Source organism: Acipenser ruthenus, chromosome 5, assembly GCF_902713425.1.
Source record: "Acipenser ruthenus chromosome 5, fAciRut3.2 maternal haplotype, whole genome shotgun sequence".
Classification (NCBI taxonomy): domain Eukaryota; kingdom Metazoa; phylum Chordata; class Actinopteri; order Acipenseriformes; family Acipenseridae; genus Acipenser; species Acipenser ruthenus.
Window position 1 is genome coordinate 20,455,311 of NC_081193.1, and position 13,747 is coordinate 20,469,057.

At 37.6% G+C, this 13,747-nt stretch overlaps 1 protein-coding gene across 4 annotated transcripts in view; it reads right to left on the reverse strand.

Moving 5' to 3' along the window:
• si:ch211-130h14.4 (uncharacterized) overlaps positions 1 to 13,747 on the reverse strand; it is a 35,423-nt gene that overhangs the window by 2,771 nt on the left and 18,905 nt on the right. For 3 of the 4 annotated variants that reach the window (XM_034004277.3, XM_059023793.1, XM_034004275.3), the window contains 5 exons: positions 13,047 to 13,185; positions 12,372 to 12,451; positions 4,776 to 4,871; positions 1,651 to 1,713; positions 577 to 686 (listed from right to left, as the gene is read on the reverse strand). In XM_034004277.3, coding sequence (XP_033860168.1) covers positions 577 to 686; positions 1,651 to 1,713; positions 4,776 to 4,871; positions 12,372 to 12,451; positions 13,047 to 13,185 — 488 coding nt within the window. The remainder of the gene's footprint in view (positions 1 to 576; positions 687 to 1,650; positions 1,714 to 4,775; positions 4,872 to 12,371; positions 12,452 to 13,046; positions 13,186 to 13,747) is intronic. The other variant, XM_034004276.3, reaches the window with a different exon arrangement.

The window sequence follows — 13,747 nt, forward strand, 5'->3', positions numbered from 1 at the left end:
TTCTCCCGCAGTAGGGCTTTGGAATGGCCACACTCATTAGCGCAAATCAAAGTGCATCAAAGTTTAACATCCACGTCCCTGTTGCTATACGGTATGTCTCATATAATCCAGCAGCATGATTACATCTCAGAAGTATCTTTGTGGTGTGGCTTGGGACTCCAAAATAAAACAAAAAGAGACTAAGAGCTAGATTTTCAAAGTTTTAGTAGTAAATCATTATTAGCATCCTTTTTTCCCCCCCTCAATTATAAAATAAAAAATACCAATTTAAAACTATTAAGGAAAAACATTAGGGTATTTACAAGCTCATTAAATTCAAGTTCTTTACAGCACAACGCTGTTCACAAGATGAGTGCTTGGTTTGTAATCACCCTCCGAGTCTTGTCAGGTCTTGAGTCACCCTCAATATTAACATGATCACATGATTATTCCACCCACTTGTTCACATTTATATAAAACATTTCACCAGGAAAGAACTGATTGGGCACCAAGAGCAGATGTTTTGCATCTTCTGCAAATAGCGAGATTAACTCTTGTGCTGTAATTGTTTTATTATGGTGTTCTAAATGCCCTTACCTCCTGGATGATGCCATATTGGCAAATGAAAGGTTGTACATTTGGTGCAGCTTTCTGAGATTTGCTTCTCTTTGGCTAAACTTCTGAACTGGTGCAGAAAGCTTCTTCTGCTTGTAGAGGACAAGAAAAGGCATGTCAGCAATTGGATTGTGACAAAATGATTATGCCAGTAAAACAATAAAGCATACTTCTTAATATATGCTTAACCTGGAAATACAAAAAAATGTTTAAAATGGCAAATCATTTATAATTTTTTTGTATCTTATTCATTTGCTGTGAAAGGCATCTTCTGTTGAGCTGAGTGTGTCTGTATATACATTGGACAAACTGTTTTGAGTTATAGGTTTCTATAGGTGCATTTTTCAACCCAGTAAACATCTGACAACATCTGAGTTATGACAATTCTCCACAGTAAACCTTGATACACGAGCATGCACAGTACGTGTCAGCATTATCTGAAGAGCAGTTTACAACAATGCTCTTTACCCCATTTGTTTTAGATAATATTATCATTAATGCAGTTTAGTTCTCAAGCATAATGCTAACTAATACAAACAAAATACTACAAATTAATTAACCAAATACTGGTCCTTAATCCTTATCAACTATGCATGCAATCCATACAACATGAGTCCTTGTATAGCTGTACATTACCAAAATGACAGAAAACAGCTGGCTTATAATGCCATTTTAAACCAAACCTCAAACAGTTGTATGTTAGATACCTTGGCTATAGAAGTTGCAATTGGTAGGGACAGCACTTATACTTTGATAGTGAGAGACAGCCTTGGCTTTGTAGTTCAGTTAAAGTCAAGCTCAGATCTTTCATGCAGGAAGCAGTTTATTCTACAGCAGGCAATCCAACCCAGGTTATTGCTGAGATCCTTTCTTTTGGGCTTCATTAGTATTATCATGATAAAAGAAGTTCTCTCTTTTAACCCCTTCATTTCTGTGCCTGAGCTCAGCTTTGACACCTCGGCCACCTCCTGACGGGGGATTGAAGGACCTCCAGTACACATCTGGAAAACGACGGAGGCTGCTCTTATAAATACTCCATTTAGTAGCAGTACATACCAAGCCCAGGGTCTTGTACTGCTTAAAACCTGGCTGGAGTGTTGAAAATGTTGGAACCTGTAACTGCAATGAAAATAAATAAATAAATCAATAAATGTGTAATAGGTAAGAAAGATATTATTAAATACCCCAAAACGTGTGTATTTTATTCATCATAGTTTTAGGAGGTAAACAGAAAATACAACACAAATTATATAAAAAACAGTTTGGATGAGCCACAGCCTTTCATCTTGAAGGGTTTTAATCAATTTTAAACAATACAAATTGTATTTTTTTCATCTCATGATGCATCACTATACAAGGGTCCAATAACTTTTCCTCGAGTTTAAACTTATTGTAAAATGTACTCTAAGGAGAATGTTTTTAAGTGGTGGGGTAACTTCTATATTCAAGTGAATCTTATAATTGACACTGCCACAGAAATGTGCAGTGGATTGACCTACATCTTTAATGAACTCCTGTTTTGTGAATAGAAAAAAAGCTACTTACAAAACATTGAAACGTTTTGTTAAATGAACTTAATGCCCCATTATGATTCACAAATTCAAATCCCCTTCCAGTCCTCACACACTTCTGGCTTGCATTATTGTTATGAAGAGATTTAAGAAGTACAGCACCCTTCCACCTCTCTCTCAGGGGGCCGTGTCTGAGGATACCTGGAGCAGCAGCTAATTAGGTAAAGAGGAAGTAGAGAACAGGCAGGGTTGTTGTAAACTTCAAAGGTGAAGCCATTGCTCCTGATTCTGCTTCCTCCCTCTATTGCTCTCTGCAGCTACCAGCCTGGCATGTGCTTCATGGTGTCAAACCTGGCTGATCATCCCCATAAAGCTACAGTGAGTCATCATGGGAAGGTGTGGAAAGCAGAGGTGTGGGATTTAATTTCTGCTGGGTTTTCTACCACCCCCCAGAGAGATCCTAACAATGGAGTTTAAATGACAGGCTATTGTTCAGAAAGCGGACTGGGGGACATTATTTCAACATGCTTAAGGTGTGAGGGATTGCTTTAAAGATGGTGTCCACTCTGTCCAAAATGTTGTTGTTATTATTATTATTATTATTATTATTATTATTATTATTATTATTATTATTATTATTATTATTATTATTATTATTAGTGACTGAGGATATACAGCTATGGCCAAATGTTTTGCAACAACCTATGAAATTAACTAATTTTGCTTCATGAAACCTGCTGAATAATGTTATGCTAACATACTGAATTACATAGAGCTTTGTAGTTTTCTATATACTTAACGACAAACTAAAAAAAATGTGACATTTTGAAATCTAACATGAAATACTGTACTACAAGTATGGCTTCTGGTAGACTTTTGCGATATCATTTTGTAGTTTCTTTGATTACATGATGTTAAATAAAAGATCTAAATTAGGTTCATATAGTTTTTTTTTATTTTATTATGTCTCAATCCTAAAATTCTAGGTGATGCGAAACTTTTGGCTATAGCTGTACAGAGCAACATGTAACAGTTCTGTAGTTTTGCACAAAATATTTTAGAATTTAAATAAAGCTACAAATGTTCAACTAGTACAGAACAAAGCAACATCCCTGTCAAAGTGGCTACTACATAAACAAGTTGTCCAGGGGCTATATTACATTAATATATATATATATATATATATATATATATATATATATATATATATATATATATATAATCTTCGTTCTCTAATAACCTTCATACTAAAAACTTAATACTATGCTCCCTTGTCAAAGACTGCCCTTTATACTGCAGAACCAGTTATAAGGTGATATAGTCATTACTAAGACTTGCCTCACAATGCTTGTTATACGGTATAGCACAGTCTATTTTTAAAAGGGGAAGCACTTTATATACATTTCTATAGTCAGAAGAAAATGTATTCGTTACTTTATTTGAAACGGTAAACAGGTGAGATGTACCCATCTAAAAAGATCTCTACTTTCTTCTCCCATTAAATGATGCTACAGTAACCCAGACATACAAGCTGGTTTAGCATTGGAAGGCAGTTGTCTTACTTTTTTCTCAAGACAGCTCTGCTGGTTTGTAACCCGTTCTTGAACCCAGTCTCAGTTTTTCTCACTTTTTTTTTTAGTGTTGTTTTCTATATCTTTTTCCTGAGCAGCTTACTACAAAGACCCTAGAGCTGTCAAAGAAAATGGGTGCTAACCTGCCAGTGAGTAATGCCTTCGCCAGCCTCATTGACCAGCAGTCTTGCTGGCATTTACCGACCTCACAGCAGTCTCGAATGTTCCCCTGCTTCTGTTTGCCCAGGTTGACTTTGACAGTGAGGTGTGAGAAAATGAGCCTCCCTTACACCCTCAATCCCAAGATGCCTTTCACACATGCTCTGCCACAAACAGTTTCTTCTCCTTCTCCACACCTATTTTATTCTGCTTGCTCTTCAGTTTATATGCAATGATGTTCTTTCTATAGGATGCTAAGTTAGGTATGCAGAACTGAAACTGTGACCAAGAGTAAGCCTTCAATTTCCTCTGAGATATAGGTATGGGGTCCATGTACATGCATAAGGGACGAGGGCAAACTATGACCAATTTATCCCCTTCAACCTCTATCCACTGTACGTTAAAACAGCAGTACCAGCAAGACTTGACCATGAAGTGGGTGCTTAATACAATGCAAAACAATATAGACAGTGGTGGAAACCAAACCTCTTCAAGCCACTGTACAAAACATAAACTCTAGTTAAAAGCTTTGTCAAAAAGTCTGGCTCTCTTGAGTACATACATTTTAAACATTCTGTAACCACTCTTATTTGTGTGCCATTAATTAGAGCTAAGTTTGGAATATATATTTAGTTTCCAACTTAAATGGCTGATGATTGTGCAGTGTACTGTATACCTATAATAGTCTCCCCAGGATGGAATTAGCCCTGTTACTTTAACAGGACGTGCAGTATTATTTTATGTTATTCGTATAGGAAACCTCCTCCTGTGAGCTGTAAAACAGAGGAAAGTGGCTTTCAGACACCTCTCGGCTTTAGTTGACACCAGGCAATTAGCCAAAGAGGAAAAGAGGGATTATTCCCAGACCCAGGGAGGTGTGTTTGCCGCTGAGAAAGCCAGTTAAAAGGAGGGATTGCACCGTCTGTGGTTTGACACTTACCTTGGGAAACATTTGCTCAATTTCGTCTTGTTCCTTCTTGTGTTTGCTCTGATGATGGGTGCTGCGTTCAAAGGCTGCTTCTTCTGAAAGAGCATTCTGTAAAGAGGCCAGAGCAAAATGACAGCAAACAAGATGTTAAAGGAGATGAACAACATGATTTATGATGCAGCTGGTTTCCAGAACAGAAAACTGTTCAGTACGTTTCACTCTCGTTTAACAAATGAACTATTCTACTCAATCAATTTTAAAAAATTCACAACCGGTGGACTGAAATGATTAAACGTTCTTTAAACAAAAATAAATATAGCTGAAGAAAAAAATATATAACATGGGAGTTTACATTTTTTGTTGTTTCTTTTTTACTGAATTTATTTATTATTCAGATTTTACCTGCATAGCATGAATAAGAGAATGTTGAATAAAAATAGTAATCAATCTATAAAATGACTTAGAATCCAATGGCTGCTAAATTTTGTGTGAGAAAAAAAAAACGGCAGGCATGTAGAGGTTTTCTCTCTGTGAAAAAACAATGTAGAGGTTATAAAGAAAGCTGCACTTTTTTGTCACGAGTGTTGGTGCTCATGAAAGGTGTTGACTAGGCAGCACTAGTGCCTGAAGTCTTCTCTATTTACACACAGGATAACACATGCAGTGGCTTCTCTATATTACCACACACATGCATGTCCAGGAGGGACCACCCTGTAAAGGGATAAGGAAAAAGTTCAAATCTCACTGTACAAAACATAAACCCTAGTTTAAAGCTTTATCCAAAAGTCTGGCTCTCTTGAGTACATACATTTTAATCATCTCTGTCTTCCTTTTTTGAGACTGCCTGCAAAGATGCCAAATGCCAATCTATGTGGTGGCTGTGCAGCCTACTGTCCAAAGAGGCAATCCAGTTTCAAATACCCAACTCACTTCAGACCTACAGAGGCTACTTTATTATTCCCCTGCACAACAAAGCCTGCCAAACCTTTTTATATTAGTTTTTTTTTTCAGCTGGCACATTTCCCCTACAATGTTTCAATGCTTACAAGTCTTTTGAACTAACTGTGGAAAATTGCATTAAACAAAGGCTACAAATCAAAGTATACTGGTTTGACCATGAAGATAAACTAAATAAATATAACGCTGTATGTAATATTCTCTAGGTTTGTCTTGTTTGGGATGTGACCTGAAAATAGCACATTTAGTTGTGAATATATTGCTAATGATGTGCTACTTCTCAAAGGTAGCCTATGAGTGCTGCAGCTAACACCCGATAACACTGCTCACCCCAGTGCTGGCACACTTTGGCTTCTGGGTGCAAACTCCCTTCTGAAAGGGATCCGAAGGAGAAGCCGTTTACTCACAGCACCATGCAGCAGATAACATGAGAATACAAACCCTGCTTGAGCAGGTATATGAGAAAACTAGAAGAGGAGGCTGCTGAGAGTGAAGCACAAATAAATGTAGATTATTAACAGAGTTTTTAAATTGGTGTGTCAAATAAGTCAGCAGTGATTTGTTTCACAATATAAACAGAATATCTTATTTTTTAATTTTTTTAAGAATTAAAAACACTTGTTTAACTTCTGCAAAAGACATTGCATGGCTGTGTACATGCTCCAAATTTGCTGCATGTACAAAACAAAAAAAGAAAGGAAAATGTTGTCAGCTTAATTATTTTCTTTGTCATAAAAACAAAATACTGACAGCAAAGCATTCATGTTTATAAAGTTACATTACTGATTTTCCCCTTAAATAGCTTCACAATAAAAACATAAAAACACAAGAGCGATCTTAACAAATTATAAACCCTACTTGAAAAAAATGCTTTAACTGCCTTGTGTTTTATTGCGACGTTCTAAAGTGTTTTCCCAAAGTCCTGTGGAATCTGACTTGGCATGGGTGAGGCAGACTGTTATCACCATGCGGCCATGTTTGTCAGTAGCAGTGAGAATTCACACTAATGAAATACATGTCGGCACAAGTCTCTGTTACGCTTCTAACTGGCTTCCTAATGTCTGCTGCCCAGGTACCCGGAGGAGTTACATACCCTTACTAACATCACACATACTCTTACTAAACACAGTTAAATGCTCATTGATAACGACAACTACAATTAGCTTTGCAGTTTAGACCTATGTACGACACAACAAGTACGGGATACTGTATTACCCTTCTGTATTCCTACTGCTACAGCTGTGTGAATGCAAACCTACATTTTAGGCTTTTAAGTACTGTATTTATTTTTGTTTTGCATATTGGTAAGTATGTGCCTTGCTTGGTTTGTGAAAATACAGGTTATGAATTCAAAAAAATATCACCAAATTAATTCTATTAAAAACAGTTGGCTGAACAGTTATTTATTAATTTATGGTCATCTGGATAACATGCAATTTGAGGAGTACAGATATTTTAAGGAATATTTAATGCATGAATACACATGCATATTTTGCTTCCAATGCTATCTATCTATCTATCTATCTATATAGATATATAATTTCACAGGGCGGGAGCTAGGGCTGCGAGAGGAAGGGAGTGTTTTTGCAACAGGGTTGGAGGCTCAGCCCAACAGGGGAGAAAGAAAAGGATGGGCCCGGACTCCAACCACGAGAGCCTTCCCTATAGTGTCGAGGCTGGCCCTATCGGCCTCCAGGCCCCTTTAAACACAGAGTCCTCTGACTTCTCAGAGAGTCGTTGTAGGCATTGCCTCGTGACTGGGTCCCAGTTACCGACCGGGTTCGACCCTCAGAGGACGGAACGGCTCATACGAAGCCTTGATCTAAGGAAGAAAAGAGAATCTGAAAGAACACAAATAATTGTTAGTTATGGGACTCAAGCACTAAGAGTATGAGGGCGACAACATGGGAGGATAAAGGATGAATTAAGACAGAGCCTTTTTCTTGAGGCAAGATATAGCGCATGAGCTGCGAAAGAATAGTGTGGCCGGTGGTCCCCTCTGACCACACGAAGAACCTGCAGTGTTATTGGAACTCCAGGTCGGGGAAGTGAGACTCACTATCCCTCCAGAGGGGACTGACACAGAGATATGATTATTGAAGAGGAGGAAAAATGCTACTACAAGAGAAAGAGCACAGCTGTGACTGGGTTTATATAGGAAGTAGGATGATAGGCAGGTGAAAATAGGAAGAGACGAAGCCCTGGCTCCTGCCCCCCGAACCTCACTAAAGTTAACATATACATATGACCGGTAGATGTGGAGTGCATGCAGCAGCCCAGAATTGTAATAAATCATCAAGGAATCCTAAGTGATTTTCCTAAGGAGTTTTTATTATTGAATCCCAGAGAAACTTAAGGAGTTCATATTTTATTAAAGGAATACACTGTTAGCATGTTAATCTGTAAAATTGAGCCCATCCTTCTGTACAACACTATAGATTAAGCACCATCAACAATACAATATACAATCTGCATGGCTTTTTTGTGCTGCATTCTAATTCCCTTTTTCAAATAAGATTCTCCTGTTTCAAGATTCTTAAGCTATAAACGGCATCTACAGTAAGGTAATGACCACTGTACTTAGAAAATGATTGGCTGAGACATGCGGGTTTATATTAAAGGTTTTTAAGAAGTGTTTTATAACTGTTTTGTAACTGTATCTGTAGTGTCAGAGCATGTGAAATATTTTTGTTCAGGTTTACCCAATTACAATAGTATAATACTGAAATACTAATGTCCTACATTTCTCTGGTTTCTCTACATTGCTTAGTATTTGAGTTACATTCAATTTCTCAACTTTACATTCACTCTTAAAGTGTGTTGGTCTGCTTTTTTCCTGTTTTTGTTTTTTGTTTTTAAAGTCTTGCAATGTAAGAATAGACTGTGTTTATTTATCTCTTGTTAAAAAGTGCTTTCTCCTGTTCAGTTCCTTTATTCGGTCCTCCTCTCACCACCCTGTGAACTATAATCTCTTCTGCTCTAGTCAGGGGTGATGGTAGCGGTGGCTGAGTGGAGCTGTGTTTGTGAAGGGGCTGGCTGGGTAAACAGGGGCCCATGTGGCCAGCCTCTGGACGGGGGCAGGATGAAAGCCTGCGTGGGCTCCTCACGGTTTGGCGACAGCCTTGCTGGTCCTCCCAGCATTCGGAAGCATTTGTAAAAAAAGTCAGCTGAGAATCACCTTTAAGCAGCTTAGCTGGTAAAAGTTCTGAGGACATCTAAAGCATGGGACAGTTGTTAAAACGGACATTGAAAAGTCAACATGAGAAAGAGAAGCATTGCTTTCTGTTAATGAGGAAATGACAGATCACACACACACACAAACAGAGATACACTAAACTAGTCTACACTTTTAGACAACCATTTCAACAACAACAAAATGTTTTAGTTATCCTAAACAGTGTATATATAATAGTATTACCCCATTAGACCATGACCTCTTATAGTGTGGAATCGGTTATAACACGTTAAGGTCTTGGCTCCCATTTCCCCCATAATGCAATTTGACTCATAAACTTTGGGTGAACATATACAGTATGAAGCACGGCAGAGAGCAAAAAACAAAAATCTTTCTCTGTTAAAATGAAACTCATGCGGTGGACAGAGTAAGAAAAGGTGAAACTTATGCAGCAGTTGTGCAGCAGGTAACTTGAGAATACATTGTGTGGATGGCTAAAAGACAAAGAAAAACTAAGAGGTTTTCTTGATAAGATTGACTCCAAAGAGGTCTACTCTAGCAAATACACTGCGCTAATGAGTGAAATAAGCTGCTGTGTGAATGTGCTGCTGTGAGAGTGCAAGGCTGTCTCTTGTTTTTGGTGTCGCCCAGGCTAACAGGGGCTGGGAATAATAATTTGAATACATGCAAATTGTGTATGCCTCCATGCTTCATTTCCCACCGTATGCTACAATATTAATTTCGCTTGTGGACTTTGTAAATCATTTCACGAACAGAAATGCCAATATTCGTTTTAAGTCGAAACACAAATAACATGGTCTCTTAATTATGGACCCAGACAACCACATATAACAGGGTAGCACATATATATATATATATATATATATATATATATATATATATATATATATATATATATATATATAAAGTGGTTTGCAGAAGTATTCACCCCCCTGCAAAGTTTTCACATTTTGTTGGCACCTGAGCGTACTCCACGACGCTTTCAAATTAGACTTTACATGTAGAATCTACACAAACTACTCCACACTGATAAAGTTAAAAAATTCATATAGAATATAAATAAGTAAGATTTACTGAGAAAAACAGATTAAGCTCAGTTGCATAAGTATTCAACCCCCTTGCTACTGCAGCCCTAAATCAGCTCAGGTGCAAATGATTTGTTTGAAAGGTCACAAAATTAGTGAAATGGTTTCAGCCTGTCTGTACTGTGTGTAGTAGATAATTTCCCTCGGGTATATAAAGACTTTCAAGCTGCAACTCACATAGTGATCCAACAAAGCAACCATGAAGACCAAGGAGCTTTCGAAACAAGTCAGGGATAAAGTGGTGGAGAGGCACAGAGCAGGAGAAGGGTACAAGAAAATTTCAAGGCGCTGATTATCCCTCTCAGCACAGTGGTCCATCATTAAGAAGTGGAAGATGCATCATACCACCCAGACACTACCCAGATCAGGTCACCCTCCCAAACTGAGCAGCTGGGCAAGCAGGAAACTGGTTCGGGATATCACTCTGAAGCCAACAATGACCTTGAGAGATCTGCAAAGTTCTGTGTCTGAGATGGGAGTCAGTGTTCACTCATCAACAAAAAGCCGGTTCCTATACAAAGCTGGCCTGTATGGACAGGTGGCAAGAAAGAAGCCATTACTCAAAAAGCACACATGGAGTTTGCGAAAAAGCATGTAAATGATACTGCAGACATGTGGAAAAAGGTTTTGTGGTCAGACGAGACAAAAATTTAACTTTTCAGTCTAAATTCCAAGTGTTACGTCTGGCGCAAGCCCAACACTGCACATCACCCAGTCAACACCATCCCAACTGTCAAGCATGGTGGTGGCAGTATCGTGTTATGGGGATGCTTCTCTTCAGCAGGGACTGGGAAGCTTGTCAGGATAGCGGGGAGAATGGATGGTGCAAAGTACAGGTGAATCCTTGAGGAAAACCTGTTTGAGTGAGCCAAGACTCTGAAACTGGGGAGGAAATTCACATTTCAGCAGGACAATGACCTGAAGCACAAAGCAAAAGCCATACTGGAGTGGCTTAACAAGAAGAGAATTAATGTTCTTGAGTGGCCCAGTCAAAGTCCTGACTTGAATCCAATGGAAAATGTATGGCGAGACTTGAAGATTGCAGTCCATCGACAATCCCCAACAAACTTATCAGAACTGGAGCAATTTTCCGGTGAAGAATGGGCACACATTTTACCATCCTACTGTGCAAAGCTAGTAGAGACCTATCCAAAAAGACTCATAGCAGTAATTGCTGCAAAAGGTGCTTCTACCAAGTACTGACTTAAGGGGTTGAATACTTATGCAACCAGTAAATTTCATTTTGTACATTTTCTTTGAAAGTTTTGCTGACATTTAACCTCCTCCTCATATAACAGTGTTCAGTTTTACCACTACAGCTTTGAATAAAAAAAGTTCATTTGAAAAACTGTGTATACATTATTTGTAATTCAGCAAAAATTATTGGTAGGGGGTGAATACTTCTGCAAACCACTGTATATATATATAAATACCCAAAAAAATAAATAAACCAACATATATGCTAAACTGAAATTCACAGGAAACTGTGAAAAAATATACTTGTAACATGTAAAATTATTTTACATATAACTAAAATCATTTTACTATAATGGTTTATAAAAAGAATGACATGTTAAAAAATGTAGAAAGAGATCTGTAATTGGGCACAAAGTCACATCACTCATTTCTTTTTAGCTCAGTTGGGTGATGCTTTGCTATCACTTCCACTCAAGATAAATTGATTTATTAAAATAGATGAACGATGAAGTGGCCGAGTGTCTCAGTATCACAAGATCGTCTATGACTTCTCTCCAGAGCATGCGGTACCCAGGGAAAGAATGTGAACTGCAAATTAAAACTTGGGCTGTATTGTGCAATCTACCGGAGCGGCCCAGGAAATACTGCCACGTCTAGCGGATTGGGTGAGTGACGTGAGTCTCGCACCCCTGTGTGAAGAACCCAGCCCAGCCCAGCCCAGCTCAACTCCTAGGACACAGCTGCTGATCTGTACACAGGGCTGAGGTAAACCTGGAGCCATTCCTGCTCTCTGTCACACCACCCACGAGAAAATCCATGCATACCCTGCTTCAGACCAGCGCAGGGAGCTTACAGCACTTACTATACTGCAGGAGTTTGACTAATTGGTTCCCATTGCAATATCTTTACTGAGATATCTGTGTCACTCATGTAACTGACTCAAACCTGTACAGACTAGATGTCTTGTATAAGCTGTCCAGGTTTGTTCTGTGAATATTGAACACATTGCAAACAATTTAGCACTATAATGAGTGTTTTATATTTATGCATGAAGTTTTAATTGTTCTTTTGTTATCAATATCAAACAATAAATAATTTTAAAAATGACAAGGTTCAATAATCATGACATGGTTATTACATTATTAAAGTGTAGTTAATAATACACACACTCACATTTTCCCCGAGAAGTTCTTCTCCCTGATCTGGATTAACTGTGTCTGGTTGGCCATGCAGGTTGGGTGCAGATTTAGTCACTGTCAAAAAGTGATGTCACAAATTGTTAAAGTATCTCTAACATATGCAGTCCTACAGTGGGGATGCAGATCTGCGTTGTTAAGATCAGTGTACTCATTCCCTTTAGTGCTTAACAGACGAATAAACAAACTACATACATATGTATTACATTACTGGAAATACTGATATTGAGTTACTGGAATATATACATTATTAAAATATTCTTTAGTATTGCCATGTTTTCAGGATTCAGAAAAAAAGCTTTAGATTTTAAAGATGAAGTATTTCATAAATTACTTATTTATTAAATAAAAATAGATATTTTTGAATTTCTGTTGAAATGTCTCATAGTATGAAATATGGTGGTGAATACCTGTACCTTGTTTATATTTTGCTATTTTGTAATCCCTATACTATGACTACCTTTTGGGGAACCTAAAAAAAACAAAAAACGATTACACTTTATAATAATGGCTGAAAAACCAATGCATTAGCTGCTATTACTGTGGTGTTCCACTTGCAATTATTATGGATTTCTACTGGAGCAGTGAATAGCATGTGTTTCCCCCAAACAAACTTTTTTCATATATTATACACCCAGTGCAGATACTCAACTCCTGGATTTGATTTCCTTCAGTTTTTTCTTCAGCTGTGAGGTGTGTTGGCACTGCTGTACCAAATGCCAAAACTCTTCATTGTCTCTTCTGGTCTTCAGCAACCCACACTGAGCCATCTGGTTCTGCATGTCTATAACCTAAGGAGACACAAGTTCAATTATAAGCACAGCATAACTGAAAACAAACCTCAAAATGACAAGGTACTTTTTTAAAACAAGTTCAATAATTCCTTGTTCATTTTGTAACTGTCTAATTAATAGTCTCATCAGATAAAATCGAAATTATTAAACGTAATTACACATATATTTACATATGCATGTTTCAGTTAGATTACAAATAAAAAACATGTCAAGAGCCACCCCCCAATTCAAACTAAACTCAAACATATCAGCCACCAAATGTATTTAAATAAAAGACAAACATTTAACCTACAGAATTTATTATTGACTGTTTAAAAATGTTGAAAGTGTATTATGTAGCGCTTCCTTAACCCATTAAGTGCCATTGTCCTCATTGGAGGACAGGCTACTTTGTCATTTTGTGGAGCATTTTTAACTGGCATCTACCTGTTATTATTTTCTCTTTAACTATATTGCTATGTGATAACTCACTCTCATTTTGTTAACTGCAAAAGTTAAGTCGAAATGTAATGTATGAGATTACATAAATACAGCTATATTGTATGTGGTACTTAATGGG